Source organism: Lontra canadensis, unplaced genomic scaffold (assembly GCF_010015895.1).
Source record: "Lontra canadensis isolate GAN:19392208 unplaced genomic scaffold, GSC_riverotter_1.0 scaffold15, whole genome shotgun sequence".
Taxonomy (NCBI): Eukaryota; Metazoa; Chordata; class Mammalia; order Carnivora; family Mustelidae; genus Lontra; species Lontra canadensis.
In genome coordinates this window covers 25,350,708-25,364,833 of record NW_022631009.1, presented here as the reverse complement: position 1 = coordinate 25,364,833, position 14,126 = coordinate 25,350,708, and the positions used below count along the sequence as shown (strand labels likewise).

Here is a 14,126-nt window from a genome sequence, read left to right as displayed (position 1 = left end):
AAAGTGTGGGCTCTGGTATCAAATTACCGGAGTTAGAATCAAGATCTGAGCATGCCCTTAGGAAGACATATATTGTTCTCTAGGTCTTGGTTTTCTCATCTGTAAAGTAGAAGTGATTATAATGGTCCCATTTTGTTAAATGAGATATTACAGTGCCTGACACATGAAAACAAGCAATTAATATCAATTATTTAAATTATTATATGGTCCCAACTCCCACAAACAGATAATTCCTATAAATTTTTTTTAAAGATTTTATCCATTTATTTGAGAGAGAGAGAGAGAGATTGAGGGAGAGAATGAGCAGGGGTGGGGAGGGCAGAGGGAGAGGGAGAAGAAACTCCCTGCTGGACTGGGAGCCCACTGTGGGACTTGATCCCAGGTTTCTGGGATCAGACCCAGATCACTGAGGATCACTGATCACTGGGATCAGTGTCTGGGATCAGACACTCAACCGACTGGGCTACCCAGGCACCCCAATTCCTATAACTTAAATTTCTACCTATATATTTTTTTCCATATTCAGTCAGAAGATTTTATCTGTTCCCAGACATCTCTATCTTCCTATAATGTCACAATCCACCTAGTCATCCTAGTCAGAAACTGAGTGATCCTTATTTTTGTTTCTTCTCTTTTGTTTCTTTGTCCAAGTCATAACATTCTCATGATTGTTCCTCCTCAACAGCTCTTCCATTCATCCTCTCCTGCCTCTCCCTCTTCCATTGCTTTAATTTTTTAGTGTAGGTAAGGCATGGCGCAGCACCTGTCTCATTCCAGGTGTTCAATAAGCATTTGCTATCCCCTTTGAACTCATCCTCTCATGGATTTTGATACACCTTTGTAAGCTGACATGAAACCATGTTCTCCTAGTTTCATCCACTTCTGTGGATAATTCTCTCACATTTTAGCTGGGTGATACTGGGTATGTCCTTAAACCTGGTAAATGCACTGTCTATTCATAGGTTGTTAAAAAGATTCAAATAATGCATATAAGAAGTTTAGCACTATACATGACACAGAGAAAACATTTGCTTTCATTTTTTTTAAGAAACAGTGGAAATACCTCTGGTTCAGCTCAGCTCCTTGTCTTCTTCCTGTCTTAAATCTGAATGTTGGTATCTGGTTTGAGGGAAACACACTCAACTAAGAGGAAAAGCCAAGGAAACTGTAGTGATGACTATCTGACATCATTGAAGGAAGACCAGTGACCACCTATCTCCATACTTTTCATGTTTGTTTTTGTTTAAGCCATTGCAAACTGGCTTAAACTATGTGATCTATTTACTTGCAGCAAAAATATCCCTAATGATATAGTCCCAATTTATGCTTACAGTTTTAGCTAACATTTTTTCTGCTATCCTTGTATAAGTGGTTTATACAGATGAACCCACAGTATCCACAGTTATGACAAACCTAACTGTATTTTGAATCCTTTCACTACAACTAAGGTCTTTATTTAGCTCTTTGGAGCGGGTTTTTGTTTATTTTTTTTAAAGATTTTATTTATTTATTTGACACAGAGAGCAAGGGAGAGAGATATACAGAGAACAAGCACAAGTAGGGGGAACAGCAGGCAAGGGAGAAGCATGCTCCCTGCTGAGCAAGGAGCCAGAGGTGAAGCTCGATCCCAGGACTCTGGGATCATGACCTGAGCCGAAGGCAGCTGCTTAACCGACTGAGCCAGCCAGGTGCCCCACTTTGGAGCAGTTTTGTTAGGTGTAATGCCCAAAGGTCTTAGACAATCACAGTTCCACTGTCCATGGTATACGATGGCAGTATCATTTTGTTAACTAAAGGCAACAGGTTTGTCCTACATGTAGAATGCCAACATTTTTCTCCATCTATTCCACAAAGAAGCCACTTAATAAACTGAAAAGTTAACAGGTTTTGGAGCTGGCTAGATGGAGATAAATTCTAGTTCCTCCATTTCCTAAAATGCTTTTTTTTTTTAAAGATTTAATTTATTTGTGTATTTGAGAGAGCGAGAGAGAATGAGAGCAAGTGAGCATGAGAGGGGGAAGGTCAGAGGGAGAAGCAGACCCCCCCGCTTAGCAGGGAGCCTGATGTGGGACTCCATCCCAGGACTCTGGGACCATGACCTGAGCTGAAGGCAGTCGCTCAACCAACTGAGCCACCCAGGTGCCCAGAATGTTACTTTCTCAATCTTCAATTTCTTTCTTTGTTCTTCTTCTTCTTCTTCTTCTTTTTTTTTTGTTAAAGGATACAAAAAGGGATAGTATTCCCTCAAAGTGTTATTATGAAGAATTAAGATGAATGGTGCCAAGAACTTAGTATAGTGCACAGTGTGGGACACAAGAAAAACCATCATGAATGGAAGCTCTTTTATTGCTTTAATTACATAGGAGGCAATGAGTAAATATTGCCCCAAACCCTTCCACAGAGCATATAACAGTATGCACTTAATTAAAGAAGACTAGAATTAAAAAGCATCCATACAAAGCTTTTTTCTTTTTTTTAAAGATTTTATTTATTTATTTGACAGGCAGAGATCACAAGTAGGCAGAGAGGCAGGCAGAGAGAGGAAGGGAAGCAGGCTCCCCGCTGTGCAGAGAGCCAGATGCAGGGCTCGATCCCAGGATCCTGGGATCATGGGATCATGACCTGAGCCGAAGGCAGTGGCTTAACCCACTGAGCCACCCAGGCGCCCCCATACAAAGCTTTTGCAGATTAATCTCAACTATTCTGACCATACCCTTTCTGAGTCCGCATTAACATTTGTAGAGTCACATGTTTTTTTAAAATCTTATTTAGATAAGTAATTTTTTCACTGTCAACTAGACACTCCAACAATGCCTAATTACTCAAAAACGCTTTTTAGAATTTATCTTTAAGGAAGACTTTTCAGAACATATTTCTCCTGTGTCCTCTACTGTTGGTATTAGTGACTGAGTGAATGCTGGTCTATTGGGGAAGGCCACATGAGAAATACTAGGCCTGATGGGGGTTAATTGTTAAAGTTACCTAACTTAACTTAGATGCATTTTCAACATGCATTAAGAATTGTGTATGTATGTATTTTCCTTAATAGTGACAAATCATTTTTACTGCAAAAACATTTTTTTGAGAAAGTCAAATTTGTTTCAAGCTACTACTGATGAATAAGGGGCTAAAAATTATGCTGGGTGATTGTATTGGGAGAGTGGAACATGTGCAAACAAAATGAAACAAACAAAATGCAACAAAAAACAGAAGTGAGATTTAAACATTAAAACATAAAATTTTCTTTTATAATCTATAAACTAGCTCTAAAGGTAATTCTAAAATATTTTGGTGTTTAGTGATAACAGCCTCCAAAGGTGCTTGCTTTGAAAGGCAATATTCATGTATGCGTAAATTAGGTTAAAAATTAGATTCCTTCTTTATTGACAAAAGACAATCTCATTATATATGCATGATTTCCTTTATCCAAAACAAGGAAACTAGAAACCCAAAGAACAGTCTGCCAGGAATGATCTTTCTTGTTTTTTTAAGCCAATCTAGCATTGCATATTTCAAATCAGTGGGTTACCCCCTACTTTTCTGACAAACGTGTTTTGACAAATACACTGTTGTAATGTCTTCTTTCATGCGAAAATGGCTTGGTCTGAATAAATTCTGATGTAAACATCATTCAACAGCGTAATGAAACAACTTACTCTTAATTTGTGTAATAAACTCAGATACTGTCTTTGCTGTGGTATTCTATTTACCGACCTCCTAAACTGACAGCACATCTCGGCAATGGGTCGCGTCTCAGAGCTTGAAACACATTTTTAAAAAGCCAGTTGCGGCCCGCCAGCCTACAGGACTAGCTTGCCTCTCTAACCCATCCTTTCAGACGAGCCAGCTTCGCGCGGCTTTGCTCACCTAGCAACCAGGCAGCAACTGCAGACACTTCCGGATCCCCAGACGGAGTTGTCCAATCGGCTCTACAGATTCGCCCCAACGGCTGATGGGACGCCACAGACTGCGCGGCCGCGGGCGTCTGCACCATGGTGACGGGCGGCGGTGGGCCCGGGGTAGCCATGGCGGCTTGGTCTGTCTCATCCGCGGCTGCTGTGAATGTATTCCTTCTGTTGGTCTTCCCGCGAGTCTCACACGCCCAGACCTTCTCCTTTCCATTCCTGCAACCAGAGTCGTGCGGCCACAACCAGTACTTCGATATCTCCGCGCTGTCCTGTGTCCCGTGCGGAGCCAACCAGAGGCGGGATGCCCGAGGTGAGACCGTTCAGGGTGGGCCCTAGCCAAAGCTCGAATACAACGCTTTGTTGCTGCCCTCAGTCCCTGGCGTGTCTGAAACACCTTTTTTCGCCTTCGGGAAGAAATTTTCAGGAAACTTAACCGCCAAAGCATAAGAGATGGGTTTCCTTGGAGGATTGCAGCTTGCACACAGTTGAAGTTGGGGAACCCAGAGTAAGCTACGCTGTGAGCCAGCGCCAATAATGAATTTCTCCGCGTCAGTCCCCAGCTTCTCATCAGAGGGGTCTTCCGGGGGGCATCTGGAAAGTCGCCTACCAAAGACTTAAAAGAAATAGAGAATTAGCGAAGTATAAAGGAGTAGGTCACAGGACGGGTTGGGGAGGGAACGCAAATGAGCGCTTCTAAACTTTGTTAACTCTTTATTTTGCTTTTCTAATCCTGGAAACCTAGAGCTATAAGGGACCTTAATCAAGAGCAGGTCCAGTCTTCTCATTTTACGGATAAGGAAATTGAAGCCCAGTTGATGTTGTAATATCTTATTTGTCACCTAAATTGTGGTTCGGAAGAACTTTTGTCTCCTTGCCCTCAGTTTATACCCGTGTATTTTCCCACTATATCGTCTGTCCTTAATATAGATTTCCTTAGGACTTACCCCTTTTATTATCGAATATTACTAATTGCCCTTGAAGTCTCTTTAGATTAAGCTTATTTCTTTTTTCTTGAAACTTCCACCATTTGGTCCTAGTTCTCCTCACTGAAACTGCTCAGAATAAGACTTTTTTCATCTTCTAAAGTCTAGGATGTTTTTCAATCTTGATTTGGTCACCCATGGTGTTAACTTTTTGCCATCTTCAAACTTGATATGTCCTCATTTAAGTCATTACATAAGACTGGTCAGGCTCCCCAGGTGAGGAAATATGAATGAGAAAGCGTTTCAGAGTCTTAAAGTGTAAGGTGGTAGCTTCGTACTTATGAACCCAACTATCCTATGCATTCTACCACATAGATTCCTATGGGATCTGTTTCCACTTGACGTGTCCTTAGAGAATGCTGTCCTTACCTATCCAGCAAGTTGAATAACGGTTATAAAGTCTACTGTCTGTTCAGAGAAAAATAGCCATTTATTTGAATCAGGATGATTTTGCTAATTAAGTTTTGTTTTGGTAAAGTAAATTTGAGATCATTGAATATATGTGTATGGTTGGATGAAATAGAACTGTAAAATTTCCCATAGCAGTTAATGAATAGTTTGATTATTGAAATTAAAGTTCAGTACTTTAATAATTGAGTTCTGCTTGCAGTTAAAGTGGTAGGAAACAAGATACCTACTGTGTGACATACACATTCTAAGCGCTTTCCATATAATAACTAATTTAATACTCATACCAAACCTATGAGGTAAGTACTGTTATCGTTCCCATTTTGCCAAAGTGGAAATCTAGGCACAGAGTTCAGTAACTTGCTGAAGATCACACAGCTAAATAGCAGAATTAAGATTAGAACCCACATAGTTTCTGGATTTGCTCTTAACAGCTATACTGCTTTTTAAGATCTTAAGAATATTGAAAGTTTCCCTATTTGGAATTTTATTATTTTTATTTACCAAGGTCAAAATTGGCTCTTTTCTTTTTAGGAACTTCATGTATGTGTCTACCAGGATTTCAGATGATCTCTAATAATGGAGGACCTGATTTTATTTGTAAAAAGTGCCCAGAAAACATGGTATCAAATATTTACTTTAAAATAATTTTACTGTAAAAGGTAGTAAATTGAATGTCTTTATTTTTTTTTAAATATTTTATTCATTTTAGAGCACAAGTTGGGTGATGGGGAGAGGGAGAGAGAATCCTTGAGCAGACTCTCTGATGAGTGCAGGGCCCCATGCAAGGGCTCAATCCCAGGACCCTGAGATCATGACCTGAGCTGAAATCAAGAGCCACCCGCTTAACCAACTGAGCCACCCAGGCACCCCTTAACTGTCTTTATTTTTTAAGCTATGTTTTAATGCCATACTCTAATATATTCCCCAACTTTAAAATTATTTAAATTATTTTTATTTTTACTAGAGTAAATTTTGGGCAATCAGTGAAATTTTATGCAAACTTGAAAAAACAAATGCATTGCCTTGGTTTTTAAAATCTGAAATTAAAAATGCAAAGCTATGAAATTTGTCTTTATATTTTCTCACAGAGTGATTTTTTTTTTTAAATAGATGAATGATACATATAAAGAGCAAGTTGGGATGTATGTATATTTTGACTGGTACAGATTGAGTTCTGTCTTGGACCTGTTGTGTCAGCAGTCTTATAACAATTCATGTTCATAACGATACCTAAGGTGTAATAAGTTCATGAAATGCCAGTTGCATCATTAAATAGGTTAAATAATATCTGTTGGTGTCTTGTTAGTCATTATATCATAATTTTTGGAAAATTAGTAAATTAGTTACTATATATAATGATTTTTAATTAATGCAAATACATTTTGCAATCATTTTCAAAAATTAGGAGTCTTTGGGTCATCTGGTGGCTCAGTCGTTTAAGTATCTGCCTTCAACTCAGGTCATGATCCCAGGGTCCTAGACTGAGCTCTACATCAGGCTCTCTGCTCAGTGGGAAGCCTGCTTCTCCTTCTCCCTCTGCTTGCTACTCCCCTTGCTTGTGCTCACTCACTGTCTGTGTCAAATAAATACAATGTTTAAAAAAAAAAAAAATTAGGAGTCTTATGAGGCAGTTCTTTTGTAGTAATGTTTCTTCTCATTATCTGAATTAAAAAAATGGAATCTGACAATTTAACGGTTCTTTTGTAGTAATGTTTCTTCTCATTATCTGGATTAAAAAAATGGAATCTGGCAATTTAATAGTTTAATTACTATTAAATTAATTACTATTAAGTTGATAGTTTAATTTACCAGTTGTCCTAATTTTATGGCTAATTTGATTTGACTTATAAGTTTGATTACCACTCAATTACTTAATTTATGTTTTTGGAAATATTGACCATTGCTGAATTATCAATCATAAAAAGCTGCTAATGTGAAATGGCTACAAAGCAAATTTATTCTTCAGTGAAATTACAAAATAATCATAATTTTTAAATAGTCCTCTCTAAATGTACTGCCAAATTTAGGAGCATTTCTTGATATATCCAGTCTTTTCAACCAAAATTAAAAATAAGTTCTTATTGTTTTGTTATTACTATTTGTTCTCTGTTCATTTTGGTCACATCCATATTTGGTTTTGCCCCAGGTTAGGAAAAACCATGTAAGCCCAATTTTGAATGATACCATATTTTATCAAAAACCTTTATTAATACAAACAATAGATAATTTATAATTTAACTTTATAATTATAATTTAACTTTAACAACTTTATTTACGTATTATTTGTATACCATAAAATTCAACCATTTTGAATCATAGTTTGATTTTGAAAAACTAATGTATTTGAATTATAAAAATTAGAATATGTTAGAACAGGTAAAACCAAACAATTAATTGGCTATCTGTTGATTAAATACTTTTGAATTTTGTTGTGTTTTATTTTTGTAAATTGAAAAACTGAATGACAGTATTACTTTGAAAGTAAGGACTCATTTGAACTGAAAATCATGAAGAAGAAAGCAGTGTTGCCCAGAGTTAACAGTAGTCAGTACATAGTGATCATATGTAACTTAATTTTGGAATGTAAGCACTGGTTGGCTGTCCAGGAAATTTTTATGTAACTCATATGTACAGGATTTATTAGAATATTGGCTACAAATTATATACTATTGTGGCTTTTTGGAATTATATCACTAATCAAGGAGAAATTTTACTTTTGTTTTGTTTTAATTTAGAAAGGTATTACTGAAGATGGCTGGAATTGCATTTCTTGCCCCGGCGGTTTAACTGCAGAAGGAAAATGCCACTGTCCCACTGGCCATATTTTAGGTAAGAAGTAAATTCTTTATGAAAAAGTAGTAATGAATCTTCATTTAGCTGGTTTGAAAAGGACATTAATTGAAATAGCTAGGTGAACAGTATTTTTTTTAATTGTCCAAAATTTAATGATGTTTAAGACAATAGTAGCCATTGAGAAGAGAATAAAAAGCCCTCCCTGATTTAAAAAAAATTCTCAGGACACTTGGCTGGCTCAGTTGGTTAAGTGTCTGCCTTCAGCTCAGGTCATGTTTCCTGGGGTTCTGAGATCAAGTCCTGCATCAGGCTCCTTGCTCACTGGGGAATCTGTTTCTTCCTCTGCCTGCCTGCTTCCCCTGCTTGTGCTCTCTCTCTCTCTCTCTCTCTCTCTCTTTCTCTGACAAGTAAATAAATAAAATCTTTAAAAAAAATTAAAAAATATTCTTTATAATATATGATTAGATTGATACTTCCTTAAAATAACATGATAAAGTATTTATGTTTCAATTCAGAAGCCAACATGATGCTTAATAGGGACAAATGATAAGCATTTCTATTAATATCAGGACCCAGATAAAGATGTACACTGTGCACTTAGGTAAGTGAAAGAAATAGATGGTAGGGTAATTAAAAAGGAGGTAAAAATCATTAAAAATTAATTTTTAATGATTTGATTATATGTTTAGAAAACCCAAGGGAATTACTAAAAATTACTCTAAATAATAAAGGTTTTAGATACAAAATTATTTTCCAAAAATTAGTAGCCTTCTTCTTTCTAAACAACAATTCTTTAAAGTGTATGAAAGAAGAAAAAATCTCTACAGTAGCAACAAAAAGAAAAAAATGCAAGCCATAAATTTTAGAAGAAATGTATAAGATAAATCAATTGAAGAAACCTTAGAATGCTCCTGCAGGATACAAAAGTAGGCCTTATGAAATACATAGGATGTTCTTGAAGGGGAAAATTAAATACTATAAAGATGTCAGCTCTCCCAATACCAGTCCATTCATTTGATGGAACCCTGGTAAATTCTACTAGGATATTGTTTGTCTATTTTAGAGACTACACAACTAACTCTAAAATTTATCTGGAAAAAATATGAAAAACCAAGAATATTATGAAAAAGGAGAGAGGAAACAACCCTATCAGGTATTATGCACATTTTATAGCCGCTGTAATAACATGTATGGCTGGCATATGGATTACACATACTAATGGGTGGAACTTAAAGTAGAGAATCAAAATAGACCGAGTCTCAGTTGGAATATGATATGTGATAAAAGTGGCATTTCCTGTCAGTGGAGAAAAGACTGATTAGTAGATGGTGTTGGGGAAACTTGGAAAATACTAAGTTGGGTTTCAAACTTATTTCTTAAAGAAAAATAAATTTCAGGCCAGTCAAATATTTAAATACTAAATATGATTCTATAAAAGATCATGAAAGGGGAGCCTGGGTGGCTCAGTCGTTAAGCATCTGCCTTTGGCTCAGGTTATGATCCCGGGGTTTTGGGATTGAGCCTGCATCAGGCTCCCGGCTCTGTGAGAAGCCTGCTTCTCTCACTCCCCCAATTTGTGTTCCCTCTTTCACTGTCTTCTCTCTCTCTCTGTCAAATAAATAAAATCTTAAAAAAAATCATAAAAAACAGGAAAAATTTTTTTAGTCTTGGGATGGAATAGGCCTAAGTATAAGGAGAAACCCAGAACCTACAGAAGGAAATATTGGCAAATTTGACTAAATACAAATTCTAAAATATCATGTAGAAAAATAATAAAGAACACAAGGAAAAAACCTACAAACTAGAGAAAAATTTATAATGCATACAATTAATAATAGAGGTCTAAGTTCTACAATATATATATAAAAAACTTCTATAATAATATAAGAACAAGAGGAAAAGCTGAATTTAAACAATGGCCAAAAATCATGAATAGACTGAATTCACAAACAAAAAAAAACATTAAACATGAGAAACAAGTTCAACATTGCTCAGAGAATAATATCAATTAAAATTTTATTTTTAAAATAAATTTTATTTTTAATCTACCAGATTTTATTATCAACTTTTTATTTTTTTAAAGACTTTATTTACTTGCTTGACAGAGAGAGACACAGCGAGAGAGGGAACACAAGCAGAGGTGGTAAGAGAGGGAGAAGCAGACTTCCTGCCTAGCAGGGAGCCTGATGCAGGAGGGTTCGATCCCAGGACCCTGGGATCATGCCCTGAGCCCAAGGCAGATGCTTCGCGACTGAGCCACCCAGGCACCCCTCAACATTTTTTTAAAAGATTTTTTTAATATGACAGAGGGAGAGAGAGAGAGTGTGAGAGAGCACAAGTAAGGGAAGCAGCAGAGGGAGAAAAAGCAGCAGCTTTCCTGCTGAGCAGGGAGCCTGACGCAGGGCTCCATCCCAGTACCCAGGATCATGACCTGAGCCAAAGGCAGATATGTCATTGACTGAGCCACCAAGGCGCCCCTATTATCAACCTTTTGAACTTTGATAGTATTTGCAAGGATACAAGGTAGTAGTTATTCATATATTACTGGGGAATTATAAATTGGTGCAGTCTCTATGGAGAGCAACTTGACAGTATTTATCCAATGCAGATCATCACCCGGGTAGGCTTTATCTAGGAATTTCCTTTTCTAGTGCAGGAAGATACATGTCTGAAGAAGTATATGCATGGCTTCTTATTGCAACTTTCGTCCTAAGACAAAATAGCGTACACAATGTCAAAATCTGTTAAGAAGATATTAGTCAAATAAACTGTCGTACATCCATGCAGGCATGTAGGGTGCAGAAAAATATGGATTATTATACAGAAAAATAATGCAGTTCTTCAAGTATTGCTAAAGAAACAAATCCAAGATACATTAAAAATGAAAAAAAGCATAGAAAAGTTTCTGTGTATTTACCCACAAATGTTTATTTGAGTACTTGCTGTTTATTGGTACTGTTTTCTGTATTTGGTGAGCTACCATTTATGCTTTCTAAAAATTACAAATTCATATGTGCTATGCATACCCCATTTCTGGAGGAGTTTACAAGGAACTGATAACAGTCTTGCCTCCAGGGTAGAAAATTGGGTATCTGGGGGAAAAGGGTGGGAAAGAGACTTCATTTTCAAATTCTTCTGTGCCTTTTATTTTTTATTTGTATATTATTTATTCAAAAATAATTTGTAAAAGAAATAAAAATCCAGGCCATCAATTTATTTAAAATCTAGTTAGAAGGCAGGATATGCATATGGAAAAATGATTTGCAGAGCAAGATAGCAACAAAATATTTTTATAGGAGCACATGTATTAAATCATGAAATGAGCATTCTAGACAGTAAATGTAAGGAAGAACTCACTTTAGCCAGGGTTGTCTGCGAAAGTGGGCATGAGGAGGCAGTATAATAGTGAGACCTCGAAGAATTAATGGTATTTCAAAAGATAGCAAGAAAGAAAACATTTCGGGCAGGAGGAAGAGTACGAACAAGAGCAATGTTATAAATATAAACATACTGTTATATATATGAACATATTGTTACAAATATAAGCATCCAGATTGAATATGAAGGGATTATGGAAATAACAGTTTGTTGAGTTTAAAGGTGCATTGGTCCAGATTGTGGAAGGCCTTGAATGGTAGGGTGTTCTGTAGGCATAGGGGTTTTGTTGAGCTCCTACTAGGTGCTGGCCATTGTCCAGGGGGATGAAGGGTAAAGCAGTGAAAGAAAGACTGAACAGGAATGCTGTTCCTGTCCTCGTGAAGCTGATATTTAAAGAGTGGGGACCAGAAATAGAGCTGTGAAGAGGCTGTTGGGGTGCTGTAGACAGGTGGTGACAAGGACCTAAACCAGAGTTAGAACACGTTGTACTCAAAGGAGTAGATCCCAGAAATATTAAAAGGATGATAATAGACTTAGATGAGTGAAGGAATATGGGGATAAGGAAAAAGGAAGTAAAAAATATCCTTGGAATTTCTAAGTGGGGATGAAGGCGATGATGTTCACAGATTCAAATACAGTGTGGAAGTCAGAATGGAATGAGTTCTGAAATGACTTTTGACAGTCAGAGATCACTGGTGTAGAAGCTGCAGTTTTAATGAGTTTCTGAGAATGGAGGCTAGATGCCAGGGGGGCCAGATGGTGGCTCTGACACCGAGTAACCCCTTATAGTTGGGTGACTGCTATGAAACCAGTATTTCACTATTTTAGAGGTTATATTACATACTTAAAATTTTCCATGATGTGAGCTCCTTAGAGCCATCTTGAACTTTTGCTGTTAATTTGTTCTGTGGATTTGTAAGAAGGGCTGAGGGGGAGAGGAAGAATAGAAAGAGGGTGCATCTTACTTCTTAAACAACTTCTTTCAACTCTTCCCATTTCTGACATAAGAAGAAAATGCTCTGATAACCAGGTAAGTAATTTTTAAAAAATAATTAATGCAGAAAGTTACATATCATTAAAATATCAAATAATTCATGAAGCTGTAAGATGAGAAATGAAAGTCCATACTCCCTACCTATTCCATTTCCCAAAAATTACCCTAGATAATCAATTATTTTTTCTCTATCCTTTCCAAGTTTCTTAATGTATTGCAAATATTTTGGAGTGTTTATTTGCAGTGTATTTTGGAGAGAGTACCATAAGAGCACATGTAGATTTATTGCTTAAAAGGGCATTTATTTTTCAACTTTAAAATTTTACTCTTTGAAATGAAAGTAATATATGTATATGGCTAGAAATTTAAATGGTATAGAAAAATGGTGAAACTAAGTGCTTTCCCTTCTTCCCTCACTCTCACTCCTATTCCTCTAATGTAGTCATTATTAAGTTTTGTGTTCTTCCAAGAATGCTTTTAGTACTTATATGTCTCTATACAGTCCTGAAAATATTTATATATTGTCATACTTATTTATTTATAAATATTTGTTGACAAAATTAAAATAAATGTTAAAATAAATTTTTGAAACTTCTTTTAACAGAAGGGCAGTTAAGCTAAAAGGCCATAGCTATCCCCAGTTCAGTACGAGCAGACTGTTGTCATCATGTAAGAAAATGGGTCTATATGAAATCAGACTTCCCTCTCCAATTTTAAGTTCTTCAAATTAAAAAAAATGTTTATTGAGCACTAACTGCTAGGTGCTGGGATACAGCAGTGAATCAAACTTAGGTTCTAGTGGCAAGAGGAAGACAATGAGCAAATGAATAGTGTATGCCAGGGGTGGTAAGTGCTATGAAGACAAATAAGGCAGGGCAAGGGAGAGAGAGCAAGTGTTATTTTACATGTATGATCATGGAAGACCTCTTTGGAAAGGTGATATCTGAGCAAAGATTTGAAGGAAATGAGGGACAAAGCCACGTAGATGACCAGGGGACTCAGGCTAGCAAGTATGAAGATCCTGAGATGGGAAGTTCAAGGAGCAGCAAATACACTAATGTGGCTGAAGCAAACAAGGGTATAGAAAGAAGCAGATGGCTCTGGAAAGTTGGGGTGATTGTGTGCTGATCATGTAAGCTTTCAGGCTGTGATAGTGACCTTAGAAATTACCCCAAGTAAGATGGAAGGGCATTGGAAGGTTTTCAGGGGATTGAAATGATCACACTTAGTATTGAAAAGCCTCATTCTAGCTCCTGCCTGAAGAATAGAACCAGGGCTCCAGTTAGGAAGCTGTCGTTAAAGTCCAGGTGATAGATGATATCCCTTGGCCTGGGGTAGAGTTGTGAAAGTAGAGAGAATAATTGTGTTTCTGGATATAATTTGAAAAAAAGAGCTAATAAGATTTGCAGATCTATTTTTTTTTTCATTTTAATTTTATTGTTTTTAACATGCAGTGTGAAAAATAAGGAGACTCTAAGGACTGGGGTCTGAGTAAATGGTCCAATAGAATTGCCATTTAAGACGGGGATTATAGAAGAAACAAATCATTCACCTTTACTTTGGTTAAAATCATTTTTACCACCTTGTGAAAACTGAAAGTGTTATGGATAAAACATTATTGACAGCATTATGATTTGGACTAATGATCTTTGACCCATT

The 14,126-nt window shown here is 36.7% G+C and overlaps 1 protein-coding gene across 2 annotated transcripts in view; it reads left to right on the top strand.

The window, feature by feature from the left end:
- Positions 1-3,890: 3,890 nt before the first annotated feature.
- TMEM67 (transmembrane protein 67) overlaps positions 3,891-14,126 on the top strand; it is a 50,207-nt gene continuing 39,971 nt past the window's right edge. For both annotated transcript variants that reach the window (XR_004382820.1, XM_032858710.1), the window contains exons 1-3: positions 3,891-4,218; positions 5,834-5,922; positions 8,038-8,131. Coding sequence is in view for 1 of the 2 variants with exons in the window: in XM_032858710.1 (XP_032714601.1) it covers positions 3,993-4,218; positions 5,834-5,922; positions 8,038-8,131 (409 nt within the window). In the remaining variant the exon portion in view is untranslated. The remainder of the gene's footprint in view (positions 4,219-5,833; positions 5,923-8,037; positions 8,132-14,126) is intronic.